The sequence below is a fragment of the Mobula hypostoma genome, chromosome 22 (genome assembly GCF_963921235.1).
Source record: "Mobula hypostoma chromosome 22, sMobHyp1.1, whole genome shotgun sequence".
Taxonomy (NCBI): Eukaryota; Metazoa; Chordata; class Chondrichthyes; order Myliobatiformes; family Myliobatidae; genus Mobula; species Mobula hypostoma.
The window spans coordinates 2,332,078-2,347,912 of NC_086118.1; the positions used below are offsets into that span (position 1 = coordinate 2,332,078).

At 48.0% G+C, this 15,835-nt stretch overlaps 1 protein-coding gene across 4 annotated transcripts in view; it reads left to right on the top strand.

The window, feature by feature from the left end:
• The window catches only part of unc13d (unc-13 homolog D (C. elegans)), a 197,824-nt gene that overhangs the window by 110,032 nt on the left and 71,957 nt on the right, over window positions 1-15,835 (top strand). For all 4 annotated transcript variants that reach the window (XM_063030886.1, XM_063030889.1, XM_063030887.1 and 1 more), the window contains 4 exons: window positions 112-235; window positions 9,547-9,671; window positions 11,476-11,566; window positions 14,219-14,275. In XM_063030886.1, the coding sequence (XP_062886956.1) occupies window positions 112-235; window positions 9,547-9,671; window positions 11,476-11,566; window positions 14,219-14,275 (397 nt within the window). The remainder of the gene's footprint in view (window positions 1-111; window positions 236-9,546; window positions 9,672-11,475; window positions 11,567-14,218; window positions 14,276-15,835) is intronic.

Consider the following 15,835-nt stretch of genomic DNA (forward strand, 5'->3'; position numbering starts at 1 on the left):
GGTGTATTTTGTGCAACATTTTCCTCACCAGCAGAATCTCTTGTGTCTATCATTTACTGCTGTATCTGTGGTGGTCCCCTCTAAGACCTTTGTTGTGTGTGTTGTTTACAGGAAATGGCTGGCCTACAGCAAGCTGTACCGAGCTGTGGAAGTCAGCTACACCTCACTGCTCCAGCACCTGACCAGCATCGAGTACCAGTGGGGACTGGCACAGGTCACCCTGCAACAAGAGGCGGTAGGCGGCATTCGAACCAGAGCACCCTGAGGAAACACACGCGGTCACAGGGAGAAAATACTAACTTCTTACAGGCAGAGGGGGGAATTGAACCTGGGTCGCCTGGGTCGTCTACTACACTTCCATGCTACTCAATATATCCAGAGCAAGGGTTTGGCTACACACTGTGAATGTACAAGGCGTGGGATTTTTAAAGAGATTTTAAACAATTTCTTCTGTGATACGGCCCAGTAATAGGTTCACCAAGACTGTGCCACCAATTATACCCTGTTCTGATGACCCTCACCCTACTAAACGGTGTGTAGGTCATCAGAACGGGTGGAAACCAGAGCCAGAGATAATGCGAGTGGACAGAGAGAAAGTACAAACTCCCTACAGACACGGCGAGAAGTGAGCGCGGGTTGCTGGTGCTGTAATAGCATTCTGCTAACGAATACACGACATGTCACCCCGCAGTACACAGCGAGAGAATGGACCGGGTGAGGCTGTAGATACACTGAGAATGCACAGGGTGAGGGTGTAGATACAAAGAGAATGGACAGGGTGAGGCTGTAGATACACTGAGAATGCACAGGGTGAGGGTGTAGATACACAGAGAATGGACAGGGTGACGGTGTAGATACACTGAGAATGGACAGGGTGACGGTGTAGATACACTGAGAATGCACAGGGTGAGGGTGTAGACACACAGAGAATGGACAGGGTGAGGGTGTAGATACACAGAGAATGGAGACAGTGAGGGTGTAGATACACTGAGAATGCACAGGGTGAGGGTGTAGATACACAGAGAATGGACAGGGTGACGGTGTAGATACACTGAGAATGCACAGGATGAGGGTGTAGATACACTGAGAATGCACAGGGTGAGGGTGTAGATACACTGAGAATGCACAGGGTGACGGTGTAGATACACTGAGAATGGACAGGGTGAGGGTGTAGATACACAGAGAATGGACAGGTGAGGGTGTAGATACACTGAGAATGGACAGGGTGAGGGTGTAGATACACTGAGAATGCACAGGGTGATGGTGTAGGTACACTGAGAATGGACAGGGTGAAAGTGTAGGTACACTGAGAATGGACAGGGTGAGTTTGTAGATACACTGAGAATGGAGAGGGTGAGGGTGTAGATACACTGAGAATGGAGAGGGTGAGGGTGTAGATACACAGAGAATGGACAGGGTGAGGGTGTAGATACACAGAGAATGGACAGGGTGAGGGTGTAGATACACTGAGAATGGACAGGGTGAGGGTGTAGATACACAGAGAATGGACAGGGTGAGTGTGTAGATACACAGAGAATGGACAGGGTGAGGGTGTAGACACACTGAGAATGGACAGGGTGAGGGTGTAGATACACAGAGAATGGGGAGGTTGAGGGTGTAGATACACAGAGAATGGAGAAAGTGAGGGTGTAGATACACAGAGAATGGACAGGGTGAGGGTGTAGGTACACTGAGAATGGACAGGGTGACGGTGTAGATACACTGAGAATGGGGAGGGTGATGGTGTAGATACACAGAGAACGGAGAAAGTGAGGGCGTAGATACACAGAGAATGGAGAGGATGAGGGTGTAGATACACAGAGAATGGACAGGATGAGGGTGTAGTAACACAGAGAATGGACAGGGTGACGGTGTAGATACACAGAGAATGGACAGGATGAGGGTGTAGATACACAGAGAATGGACAGGGTGAGGGTGTAGATACACTGAGAATGGACAGGATGAAGGTGTAGATACACTGAGAACGGAGAGGGTGAGGGTGTAGATACACTGAGAATGGACAGGGTGAGGGTGTAGATACACTGAGAATGGACAGGGTGACGGTGTAGATACACAGAGAATGGGGAGGTTGAGGGTGTAGATAAACTGAGAGTGGACAGGGTGAGGGTGTAGGTACACTGAGAATGGACAGGGTGAGAGTGTAGATACACAGAGAATGGACATGGTGAGGGTGTAGATACACTGAGAATAGAGAGTGTGAGTGTGTAGATACACTGAGAATGGACAGGGTGAGGGTGTAGATACACTGAGAATGGACAGGGTGAGGGTGTAGGTACACAGAGAATGAACAGGGTGGGTGTGTAGATACACTGAAAATGGAGAGGGTGAGGGTGTAGAATCACTGAGAATGGACAGGGTGAGAGTGTAGATACACTGAGAATGGACAGGGTGAGGGTGTAGATACACTGTGAATGGTCAGGGTGAGGGTGTAGATACACTGAGAATGGACCGGGTGAGGGTGTAGATACACAGAGAATGGACAGGGTGAGGGTGTAGATACACAGAAAATGGACAGGGTGAGGGTGTAGATACACTGAGAATGGACCGGGTGAGGGTGTAGGTACACTGAGAATGGACAGGGTGAGTTTGTAGATACACTGAGAATGGAGAGGGTGAAGGTGTAGATACACCGAGAATGGACAGGGTGAGGGTGTAGATACACTGAGAATGGAAAGGGTGAGGGTGTAGGTACACTGAGAATGGACAGGGTGAGGGTGTAGATACACTGAGAATAGAGAGTGTGAGTGTGTAGATACACTGAGAATAGACAGGGTGAGGGTGTAGGTACACAGAGAATGAACAGGGTGGGTGTGTAGATACACTGAGAATGGAGAGGGTGAGGGTGTAGATACACTGAGAATGGACAGGGTGAGGGTGTAGATACACTGAGAATGGACAGGGTGACGGTGTAGATACACAGAGAATGGGGAGGTTGAGGGTGTAGATACACTGAGAGTGGACAGGGTGAGGGTGTAGATACACAGAGAATGGACAGGGTGAGGGTGTAGATACACTGAGAATGGACAGGGTGAGGGTGTAGATACACTGAGAATGGACAGGGTGACGGTGTAGATACACAGAGAATGGGGAGGTTGAGTGTGTAGATACACTGAGAGTGGACAGGGTGAGGGTGTAGGTACACTGAGAATGGACAGGGTGAGGGTGTAGATACACAGAGAATGGACCGGGTGAGGGTGTAGGTACACAGAGAATGGACAGGGTGAGGGTGTAGATACACTGTGAATGGACAGGGTGAGGGTGTAGATACACTGAGAATGGACAGGGTGAGGGTGTAGACACACTGAGAATGGACAGGGTGAGGGTGTAGGTACACTGAGAATGGACAGGGTGAGTTTGTAGATACACTGAGAATGGAGAGGGTGAGGGTGTAGATAAACTGAGAATGGACAGGGTGAGGGTGTAGATACACAGAGAATGGACAGGATGAGGGTGTAGATACACTGAGAATGGACAGGGTGAGGGTGTAGATACACAGAGAATGGACAGGGTGAGGGTGTAGATACACTGAGAATGTACAGGGTGAGGGTGTAGATACAAAGAGAATGGACAGGGTGAGGGTGTAAGTACACAGAGAATGGACAGGGTGAGGGTGTAGATACACAGAGAATGGAGAGGGTGAGGGTGTAGATACACTGAGAATGGGGAGGGTGATGGTGTAGATACACAGAGAATGGAGAAAGTGAGGGTGTAGATACACAGAGAATGGACAGGGTGAGGGTGTAGGTACACTGAGAATGGACAGGGTGAGGGTGTAGATACACTGAGAATGGACAGGGTGACGGTGTAGATACACAGAGAATGGACAGGATGAGGGTGTAGATACACCGAGAATGGACAGGGTGACGGTGTAGATACACTGAGAATGGAGAGTGTGAGTGTGTAGATACACTGAGAATGGGCAGGGTGAGGGTGTAGGTACACTGAGAATGGAGAGTGTGAGTGTGTAGATACACTGAGAATGGACAGGATGAGGGTGTAGATACACTGAGAATGGGCAGGGTGAGGGTGTAGGTACACTGAGAATGGACAGGGTGACGGTGTAGGTACACTGAGAATGGACAGGGTGAGGGTGTAGATACACTGAGAATGGACAGGATGAGGGTGTAGATACACTGAGAATGGACAGGGTGAGGGTGTAGATACACAGAGAATGGACAGGATGAGGGTGTAGATACACTGAGAATGGACAGGGTGACGGTGTAGATACACTGAGAATGGACAGGATGACGGTGTAAGTACACAGAGAATGGACAGGGTGAGGGTGTAGATACACAGAGAATGGAGAGGGTGATGGTGTAGATACACTGAGAATGGGGAGGGTGATGGTGTAGATACACAGAGAATGGAGAAAGTGAGGGTGTAGATACACTGAGAATGGACAGGGTGAGGGTGTAGGTACACTGAGAATGGACAGGGTGAGGGTGTAGATACACTGAGAATGGACAGGGTGACGGTGTAGATACACAGAGAATGGACAGGATGAGGGTGTAGATACACTGAGAATGGACAGGGTGATGGTGTAGATACACTGAGAATGGACAGGATGAGGGTGTAGATACATTGAGAATGGACAGGGTGAGGGTGTAGGTACACTGAGAATGGAGAGTGTGAGTGTGTAGATACACTGAGAATGGGCAGGGTGAGGGTGTAGGTACACTGAGAATGGAGAGTGTGAGTGTGTAGATACACTGAGAATGGGCAGGGTGAGGGTGTAGGTACACTGAGAATGGAGAGTGTGAGTGTGTAGATACACTGAGAATGGACAGGGTGAGGGTGTAGGTACACTGAGAATGGAGAGTGTGAGTGTGTAGATACACTGAGAATGGGCAGGGTGAGGGTGTAGGTACACAGAGAATGGACAGGATGAGGGTGTAGATACACTGAGAATGGGCAGGGTGAGGGTGTAGATACACTGAGAATGGACAGGGTGACGGTGTAGATACACTGAGAATGGACAGGATGAGGGTGTAGATACACTGAGAATGGACAGGGTGAGGGTGTAGGTACACTGAGAATGGAGAGTGTGAGTGTGTAGATACACTGAGAATGGACAGGGTGAGGGTGTAGGTACACTGAGAATGGAGAGTGTGAGTGTGTAGATACACTGAGAATGGGCAGGGTGAGGGTGTAGGTACACTGAGAATGGAGAGTGTGAGTGTGTAGATACACTGAGAATGGGCAGGGTGAGGGTGTAGGTACACAGAGAATGGACAGGATGAGGGTGTAGATACACTGAGAATGGGCAGGGTGAGGGTGTAGATACACTGAGAATGGACAGGGTGACGGTGTAGATACACTGAGAATGGACAGGATGAGGGTGTAGATACACTGAGAATGGACAGGGTGAGGGTGTAGGTACACTGAGAATGGAGAGTGTGAGTGTGTAGATACACTGAGAATGGACAGGGTGAGGGTGTAGGTACACTGAGAATGGAGAGTGTGAGTGTGTAGATACACTGAGAATGGGCAGAGTGAGGGTGTAGATACACAGAGAATGGACAGGGTGAGGGTGTAGGTACACTGAGAATGGAGAGTGTGAGTGTGTAGATACACTGAGAATGGACAGGGTGACGGTGTAGATACACAGAGAATGGAGAGGGTGAGGGTGTAGATACACTGAGAATGGACCGTGTGAGGGTGTAGGTACACTGAGAATGGACAGGGTGAGTTTGTAGATACACTGAGAATGGAGAGGGTGAAGGTGTAGATACACCGAGAATGGACAGGGTGAGGGTGTAGATACACTGAGAATGGACCGGGTGAGGGTGTAGATACACTGAGAATAGAGAGTGTGAGTGTGTAGATACACTGAGAATAGACAGGGTGAGGGTGTAGGTACACAGAGAATGAACAGGGTGGGTGTGTAGATACACTGAGAATGGAGAGGGTGAGGGTGTAGATACACTGAGAATGGACAGGGTGAGGGTGTAGATACACTGAGAATGGACAGGGTGACGGTGTAGATACACAGAGAATGGGGAGGTTGAGGGTGTAGATACACTGAGACTGGACAGGGTGAGGGTGTAGATACACAGAGAATGGACAGGGTGAGGGTGTAGATACACTGAGAATGGACAGGGTGAGGGTGTAGATACACTGAGAATGGACAGGGTGACGGTGTAGATACACAGAGAATGGGGAGGTTGAGTGTGTAGATACACTGAGAGTGGACAGGGTGAGGGTGTAGGTACACTGAGAATGGACAGGGTGAGGGTGTAGATACACAGAGAATGGACCGGGTGAGGGTGTAGGTACACAGAGAATGGACAGGGTGAGGGTGTAGATACACTGTGAATGGACAGGGTGAGGGTGTAGATACACTGAGAATGGACAGGGTGAGGGTGTAGACACACTGAGAATGGACAGGGTGAGGGTGTAGGTACACTGAGAATGGACAGGGTGAGTTTGTAGATACACTGAGAATGGAGAGGGTGAGGGTGTAGATAAACTGAGAATGGACAGGGTGAGGGTGTAGATACACAGAGAATGGACAGGATGAGGGTGTAGATACACTGAGAATGGACAGGGTGAGGGTGTAGATACACAGAGAATGGACAGGGTGAGGGTGTAGATACACTGAGAATGTACAGGGTGAGGGTGTAGATACAAAGAGAATGGACAGGGTGAGGGTGTAAGTACACAGAGAATGGACAGGGTGAGGGTGTAGATACACAGAGAATGGAGAGGGTGAGGGTGTAGATACACTGAGAATGGGGAGGGTGAGGGTGTAGATACACAGAGAATGGAGAAAGTGAGGGTGTAGATACACAGAGAATGGACAGGGTGAGGGTGTAGGTACACTGAGAATGGACAGGGTGAGGGTGTAGATACACTGAGAATGGACAGGGTGACGGTGTAGATACACAGAGAATGGACAGGATGAGGGTGTAGATACACCGAGAATGGACAGGGTGACGGTGTAGATACACTGAGAATGGAGAGTGTGAGTGTGTAGAAACACTGAGAATGGGCAGGGTGAGGGTGTAGGTACACTGAGAATGGAGAGTGTGAGTGTGTAGATACACTGAGAATGGACAGGATGAGGGTGTAGATACACTGAGAATGGGCAGGGTGAGGGTGTAGGTACACTGAGAATGGACAGGGTGACGGTGTAGGTACACTGAGAATGGACAGGGTGAGGGTGTAGATACACTGAGAATGGACAGGATGAGGGTGTAGATACACTGAGAATGGACAGGGTGAGGGTGTAGATACACAGAGAATGGACAGGATGAGGGTGTAGATACACTGAGAATGGACAGGGTGACGGTGTAGATACACTGAGAATGGACAGGATGACGGTGTAAGTACACAGAGAATGGACAGGGTGAGGGTGTAGATACACAGAGAATAAAGAGGGTGATGGTGTAGATACACTGAGAATGGGGAGGGTGATGGTGTAGATACACAGAGAATGGAGAAAGTGAGGGTGTAGATACACTGAGAATGGACAGGGTGAGGGTGTAGGTACACTGAGAATGGACAGGGTGAGGGTGTAGATACACTGAGAATGGACAGGGTGACGGTGTAGATACACAGAGAATGGACAGGATGAGGGTGTAGATACACTGAGAATGGACAGGGTGATGGTGTAGATACACTGAGAATGGACAGGATGAGGGTGTAGATACACTGAGAATGGACAGGGTGAGGGTGTAGGTACACTGAGAATGGAGAGTGGGAGTGTGTAGATACACTGAGAATGGGCAGGGTGAGGGTGTAGGTACACTGAGAATGGAGAGTGTGAGTGTGTAGATACACTGAGAATGGGCAGGGTGAGGGTGTAGGTACACTGAGAATGGAGAGTGTGAGTGTGTAGATACACTGAGAATGGACAGGGTGAGGGTGTAGGTACACTGAGAATGGAGAGTGTGAGTGTGTAGATACACTGAGAATGGGCAGGGTGAGGGTGTAGGTACACAGAGAATGGACAGGATGAGGGTGTAGATACACTGAGAATGGTCAGGGTGAGGGTGTAGATACACTGAGAATGGACAGGGTGACGGTGTAGATACACTGAGAATGGACAGGATGAGGGTGTAGATACACTGAGAATGGACAGGGTGAGGGTGTAGGTACACTGAGAATGGAGAGTGTGAGTGTGTAGATACACTGAGAATGGACAGGGTGAGGGTGTAGGTACACTGAGAATGGAGAGTGTGAGTGTGTAGATACACTGAGAATGGGCAGGGTGAGGGTGTAGGTACACTGAGAATGGAGAGTGTGAGTGTGTAGATACACTGAGAATGGGCAGGGTGAGGGTGTAGGTACACAGAGAATGGACAGGATGAGGGTGTAGATACACTGAGAATGGGCAGGGTGAGGGTGTAGATACACTGAGAATGGACAGGGTGACGGTGTAGATACACTGAGAATGGACAGGATGAGGGTGTAGATACACTGAGAATGGACAGGGTGAGGGTGTAGGTACACTGAGAATGGAGAGTGTGAGTGTGTAGATACACTGAGAATGGACAGGGTGAGGGTGTAGGTACACTGAGAATGGAGAGTGTGAGTGTGTAGATACACTGAGAATGGGCAGAGTGAGGGTGTAGATACACAGAGAATGGACAGGGTGAGGGTGTAGGTACACTGAGAATGGAGAGTGTGAGTGTGTAGATACACTGAGAATGGACAGGGTGACGGTGTAGATACACAGAGAATGGAGAGGGTGAGGGTGTAGATACACTGAGAATGGGCAGGGTGAGGGTGTAGGTACACTGAGAATGGAGAGTGTGAGTGTGTAGATACACTGAGAATGGGCAGGGTGAGGGTGTAGGTACACTGAGAATGGAGAGTGTGAGTGTGTAGATACACTGAGAATGGGCAGGGTGAGGGTGTAGATACACAGAGAATGGACAGGGTGTGGGTGTAGGTACACTGAGAATGCAGAGTGTGAGTGTGTAGATACACTGAGAATGGACAGGGTGACGGTGTAGATACACAGAGAATGGACAGGATGAGGGTGTAGATACACTGAGAATGGGCAGGGTGAGGGTGTAGGTACACTGAGAATGGAGAGTGTGAGTGTGTAGATATACTGAGAATGGGCAGGGTGAGGGTGTAGGTACATTGAGAATGGAGAGCGTGGACAAGTGGTCATGACTTAGGAGGGCGTACCTGGAGAATAAATGTGTACAATACTCTGAGGTATTCTCATGAAATGGTACACTTATCCTGAGATGTGAAGATTGGGGTATGACATTGGGAGAAGTTTTACACCTAAGCTTTATTCTGCATCCACCAATGCTTGATACGGTCTCGATTCCCTTAGCAAGGGCTAACACTTGGGAGCATAGAAACACCATTGATGGTGGCGAAGATGGGGTTTAAATGCACAGTCCTTTTGCATTAACACTTCACTTTCTGCCGGATATTGGACAGGTTGACAGATTTCTGTCTGTGCAACATGTCGCTGTGTGATAAATTGGGTTCTTAAGTGTTGTTGTTCTTAAAGTGGCCACTACCTTCACATTCACCTCTTGGTTTATATTTTTCTCACAGCAAGATGAATTGGCAGAGTCTTTCACATCATTCCTGGATTATGGACTTTCGCTCACCCAGAAGTACAGGGAGGTTTTTCCAATCTCCGACCCCAAATCAATTGAGCACCAGCAGTCCCTGCTCAGGTTTGTAATCATCGCTACCTACTCTAATGTCCCTTGCAACAGCCAACCTATTCCAAAGCCTCAGAAGACTCTGTAACTGCACATCTGCCCCAGAGACATGACAGCTTCCCTCTCAATGTACAGCTGTTCATTACGCCCTGTCAACACATCCCAGGGATTAAAACCCCGTATGAGACTTCCCAGTGGCTAATCCCCTGTACAACAGTGTACCAGTGGCTAATCCCTATAGAACATTGTCCCAGTTACTAATCCCTTGTACAATGCTGTCCCACTGGCTAATCCCCTCTGAACACTGTCTCAGTGGCTAATCCCCTCTCAACACTGTCCCAGAGGCTAAACCCCTCTACAACACTGTCTCAGTGGATAATCCTCTGTACAGTGCTGTCCCAGTGGCTAAACCCTGTACAGCACTCTCCCAGTGGCTAATCCCCTGTAGAACACTGTCCCAGTGACTGATTCCCCTGTACAACACGGTCCTAGTGGCTGAGCCCCTGGACAATGCTATCCCAGTGGCTGATTCCCCAGTACAATGCTGTCCCAGTGACTGATTCCCCAGTACAACACTGTCCCAGTGGCTGATTCCCCAGTACAACACTGTCCCAGTGGCTGATTCCCCAGTACAATACTGTCCCAGTGACGGATTCCACTGTACAACACTATCCCAGTGATGGATTCCCCTGTACAACACTATCCCAGTGACTGATTCCCCTGTACAACATGGTCCCAGTGGCTGATTCCTCAGTACAACACTGTCCCAGTTGCTAATCCTCTCTAAACACGGTCCCAGTGGCAAATCTCCATGTTTAACACTGTACCAGTGATTGCTCCCCTGTGTATCACTCCCCACTCCCGCTGTAGCCAAGCCTGGATCCCCTGTGCAGCACCGCTCCCCCCCCATGACGCGATCCCCTGTGCAACACCGCCCAGGCGCCCCGATCCCCTGTGTGTTAATGCTATATGTACCAGAATAACATAAGCTGCTGAACGTGAATCCCACTGGGGACTGTATTTAAAGCATTATACACTACAACTCGTGCCTGTAAAGCCAGGGAAGCTACTGGCTCCAGCTGTAAAGGCTTGTTCGCCAGCATCACTCCTGTTCTCATTTCTCTGTCTTTACCATGAACTGGGAAACTGCCATTTGTTTAAATCTCAGTGTCTATATCAGAATGCTTTAGCGAATGTATCAAATATTAAATGAAGACATGACATGTAATTATTTCTGCCGCTGTTGGAATATTCTTTTCAATGTTTTTTTTCTATAGTGTTGTGGAAATACTGGAGTGTGCATGGGCTGAGGGAGCAGTGTAAACGAGTGTGGCTGTGTGCATGAGCAGGATTGTATGTGTGGTCTACCACGTTCAATCGGTCTCTGGGCTTCACATTTTACCTTATCATTTACCTGTGCTGCACTTTCTCTGTAGCTGTTACACTTTGTTATGTATTGTTGGTGTTTTACCTTAATGCATTATGTAGCCATCTGATCTGTATGAACAGAATGCAAAACGAGCCTCTCACTCTATCTCAGTACTTGTGACAATAAGAAAACAATACTAATACCGATGTGGAATAGATGTGCTGAGCTCCTCCTGCATTTTGGGTGTGTTGTTTTCAATGTAGGGAAAATTTGTTTCATTAGGAGGAGTCATGGAAAGAAAAAGCAGTCAGTATTCCTGGGTTGTGGGAGACTTTTCCTGTGTATGGGCCTGAGAAGGTGGGGGTGACTGGTGCTGTGGTAAAATGAAACTAACTGTGATATGTCCCCCTGGATCTCACTGACTGGATTTCGCCCTTTCCTCCGCAGGGTGCTGGTACAGATCTGTAAGATGAAAGCTTTCCACAAACTTTGCTCATCAGTTCCTGATCTCCATGACAGAATTGTTGATGCCATTAAGGTATAATTCACAAGTTGACAATCATGTCTGAAAGGGTGGCTGATGAAAAGGGAGCTCTAGGAGTGCCCTGAATGTGGCAACACGGGTAGACAGACTGGTGAAGAAGGCAATGGCACACTTGCCCTCAGTAGGTCAGGCTGCAGAATATAAGACCACAAGACGTGGAAGCAGCGTTAGTCCACTCACCCCATCAGAGCTGTTCCGCCATTCCAACACAGCTGATTTATTACCCCTCTCAACCCCGTTCTCTTGTCTTCTTCCGATAACCGTTGACACTCTAACTAACCAAGAACCTATCGACCTTCACTTTAATAATACTCACTGAGTTGGCCTCCACAGAATTCCACAGATTCACCTCCCTCTGGCTAAAGAAATTCCTCCTCATCCCTGTTCTAAATGGATGTCCGTCTATTCTGAGGCTGTGCCCTCCGGTCCTCGCATCACCCAGTCTAGGAAACATCCATAGAAATATAGAAAACCTACAGCACAATACAGGCCCTTCGACCCACAAAGTTGTGCCGAACTTGTCCCTACCTTAGAAATTACTAGGCTTACTTATAACCCTCTATTTTTCTAAGCTCCATGTACCTGTCCAAAAGTGTCTTAAAAGACTCTATCGTATCCGTCTCCACCACCGTTGCCGGCAGCCTATTCCACGCACTCACTACTCTCTGAGTAAAAAACTTACCTCTGACATCCCCTCTGTACCTACTCCCCAGCACCTTATACCTGTGTCCTCTTAAACCTGTATCCTTTCCATATCCACTCTGTTCAGGCCTTTAAATATTCAATAGGTTTCAATGAAATCCCCCCTTGTTCTTATAGACTCCAGTGAGTATTGGCCCAGAGCTATCAAAACGCTCCTCATTTCAGGTGGAGGGTTATATGGGAGGCAGGGTTTAAGGGTTGGCAAAACATTGTGGGCCGAAGGGCCCGTACTGTGCTGTAGTACTCTATGTCCTATGTTCTAATATAACACTTTCATTCGCAGAATGATTCTCGTGAATCTGCTGTGGATGCTCCCCGAAGCCAACATACCTTATCTTGGATAAGGGGCCCCAAACCTGCTCACAGTACACCGTGTGGTCTGACCATTGCCTTATAAAGCCTCAGCATCATATCCTTGCTTTTATATTCTAGTCCACTCAAAATGAATGCTAACATTGCATTTGCCTTCCTTACCACCAGCTCAACTTGCAAGTTAACCTTTAGGGGATCCTGCACAAGGACTCCAGAATCCCTTTGCACCTGCAACCCTTGGGTTTGGCCGACAGCATGACAGTCTCCGGCCCCGCCAAACGTGTGAAATCTCTGCGAGATATGTTACCCCATTACAAATCAGTACCATGAGATATCAGACAGTACACCATATGCAATTAAGTGATTGAGCTTTATAACTCTTAATGTGACTATAGGGTTAGTAAAGAAAACAAGAAGAAGAAGGACCCATTTTAATGTAAGTGCACCGTGGAACTCATGGTTTTCCCGTCCATTAGTTCTCCATCGATTTCCCCCAGGCGTCATCGACTCCCAACCCCATTCCCAGTCCACTCCATCCTGCAGTCTACGACCTCTCCATTCCGGCATCTTCTCTCTCCATCTTCTGCCAAACAAAAGACCATGAATACCTCGCTCTCAGGCACACAAGAAAGAAAAACATTCCCCTCATTGGACGGTGCACATTCCAAAGCCCCTGTTATCTCCAGTCATAACCCAAACACTGCAACTACAGATAAGCCGTTACATTAGCAGTGAAACCTTTCCCAGAGCATTACACACCTCTGATTTTTGAATTTTCTCCCAGTTTAGAAAATAGTCCATGCCTTTATTCCTTCTATCAAAGTGCAAGACCATACACATCCCGATACTGTATTCCATCTGCCACTTCTCTGCCCATTCTCCTGACCTGCCTAAATCCTGCAGATTCTCTGCTTCTGCAACACTGCCTAAAGTTGGGATGTTATGTACAACTTCATAAAACACTGTACAGACTGCATTACATGCAGTGCTGCTCATAACATTATAGGAAGAATGTGTTGAGAGTGCAGAGAATTTTGCCTGGACTGGGAGAGATTGGAAATGCTGTGTTTCTTTTCCCTGGAGCCGAGGAGATTGAGGGGTGTCCTGAAAGTGGTATATAAAATCATAAGAGGCATCGTTAGGGTATCTAGTCAATCTTATTCCCACAGTAAGGATATCTAAAGCAAGAGGGCATCAGCTTAAGGTGAGAAAGGGGAATTTTAAAGGGGTAAGCCGCCTTCTTCACACAATCACGACATTTCAGAGATACAGCTGGGCATTTTAATAGACAAAGCTCAGAAGGATACAGACCTAATGTAGATGATTTGGATTAGTGTAGGTGGGCAAACAGTCAGTATAGATCTGGTCCACTCAAGGGACTATTTCTATGCTGTAAACTTCTGTGACTCTGTAGCTGGTGAAAATGAAACTGCCATCTATTGGTAAAATTTGAGCTAATGTTAAAATCCCTGTCTTAATATACATCTTGCAGCAACTGGATTAGGCAGTGTGGGCTGAGGTTTCTGTTGTGTGGGCAGTGGCTCTGAAGTTTGCGTCACTGCTCACGCAAGAGGGAAATGGAGTGTTGACACTGGCGACTGAACCGTGAGCATTCTTCCTCCTCTATTACAGGCTGGAACCTCCGAGTGGTATTACGCCCAGAAGCAGCTGTTGGAGCCCATGATAAAGGTACATTAGGTTTACAGCATTTCCTGCTCTGGTGGGAGGATATCAGCACTGGGATTCTTTGTACTTTTATGTCCAGTAACAGTCCCAACATCAGTGATGGGCCATAGAGTTCATTTAACCTAGTCCCATCAAACACACTCCCAAGGTCGGGTCAAATATACAGAAGTGCTGGAAGAACTTGGCCAGTCAAACAGTGTCTGTGGAAAGAAAAAGAGCAATCAACATTTCAGGTTCAAAATGTAGAGAAGCATTCTCTCTACAGTACCCTGTTGATGCAGTCAGTGCAATCTCTTCCTGTCAGTGTGAAAACACTGTGTGATTACATACAGAATAAACTTCATCTACATTGGCCCATCACACTTTCCCAAGACAGGGGCAACATGGGCAGAAATGAGGCAAACCTACAAGAGGTCCATGTATGATCTCTGGAAAGCTATTTCATGTGAGAAGTGGCAATTCCAGATCAAACTTGGATCACAGAAGGATGCTCGACAGCCGTGGCAGGACTTGAATGCTATCACCTCCCACAAAGTAAAACCGAGTAACATCTATGATGACAAGGCTTTGCTCCCAGATGAGAGGAGAAGATGGCAGCACGATGTGGCGGCCACTCCGGTGAATGATATCTGTTATCTGTCAAGTAGGGTGCCGTGCACAATCCTGATTTGATGGAGACAGATGTGAGAGCACAGAGGAACATCTGGTGGAACTTCTGAAATGCCTGTTTCACTGCCACTGCTACTGTGTGGTCCAGAATCTCCGGAGGGGAAGGCCCCGAGTCCTCGGCTTTGCTTGTTGCTCGGTGGCCGGGGCAGGGTCGAAGCGCTTGGCAGAGATGGTGCTTAGTGTCGGAGGGCTGGTCGGAGGTTCAAAGTTTTCGGACGGACTCAGAGTTGGCTGTGGTCAGGTGCTTCCAGGGTGCTGCATCAGCAAGTTTGCAGCGCTGGAGGTTCATGGCAGGGAGAGTTTTCTTCCTTCTACCGTCTGCGTGAGATGATGAGGCTATCGGGACTTTGAGACTTTTTTTTTACTGTGCCCATGGTCTGCTCTTATCAAATTACGGTATTGCTTTGCACTGTTGTAACTATATGTTATAATTATGTGGTTTTTGTCAGTTTTAGTCTTGGTTTGTCCTGTGTTTCTGTGATATCATACTGATGGAACATTGTATCAGTTCTTAATGCATGCATTTCTAAATGACAATAAACGAGGATTGAGTGTCCTCATAATCTAATCTAATTGCCTCTTATAATTGCTTTTTGTGACAAAATACAAGCTGCCTACGACCCTATGACCTCAGTCTCTGAGGCCAACATGAGAGCATCCTTCATGATGATGAACCCTTGAGAAAACCTCTGGCCCGGGCAATGAACTTGGCTGAGTACTAAAGACCTGTGTTATTCAACTGGCTGGAGGGTTTACTGACATTTCTAACCTCTCGCTTCTGCAGTTTGATGTACCCACCTACAATACGGTGCCCAAGGAGAACGTGGTAACCTGCCCTGTGCAGTGGCACTTACAGCCACTGTGATGAAAGGTTGGTCATGAAACCTGCCAACT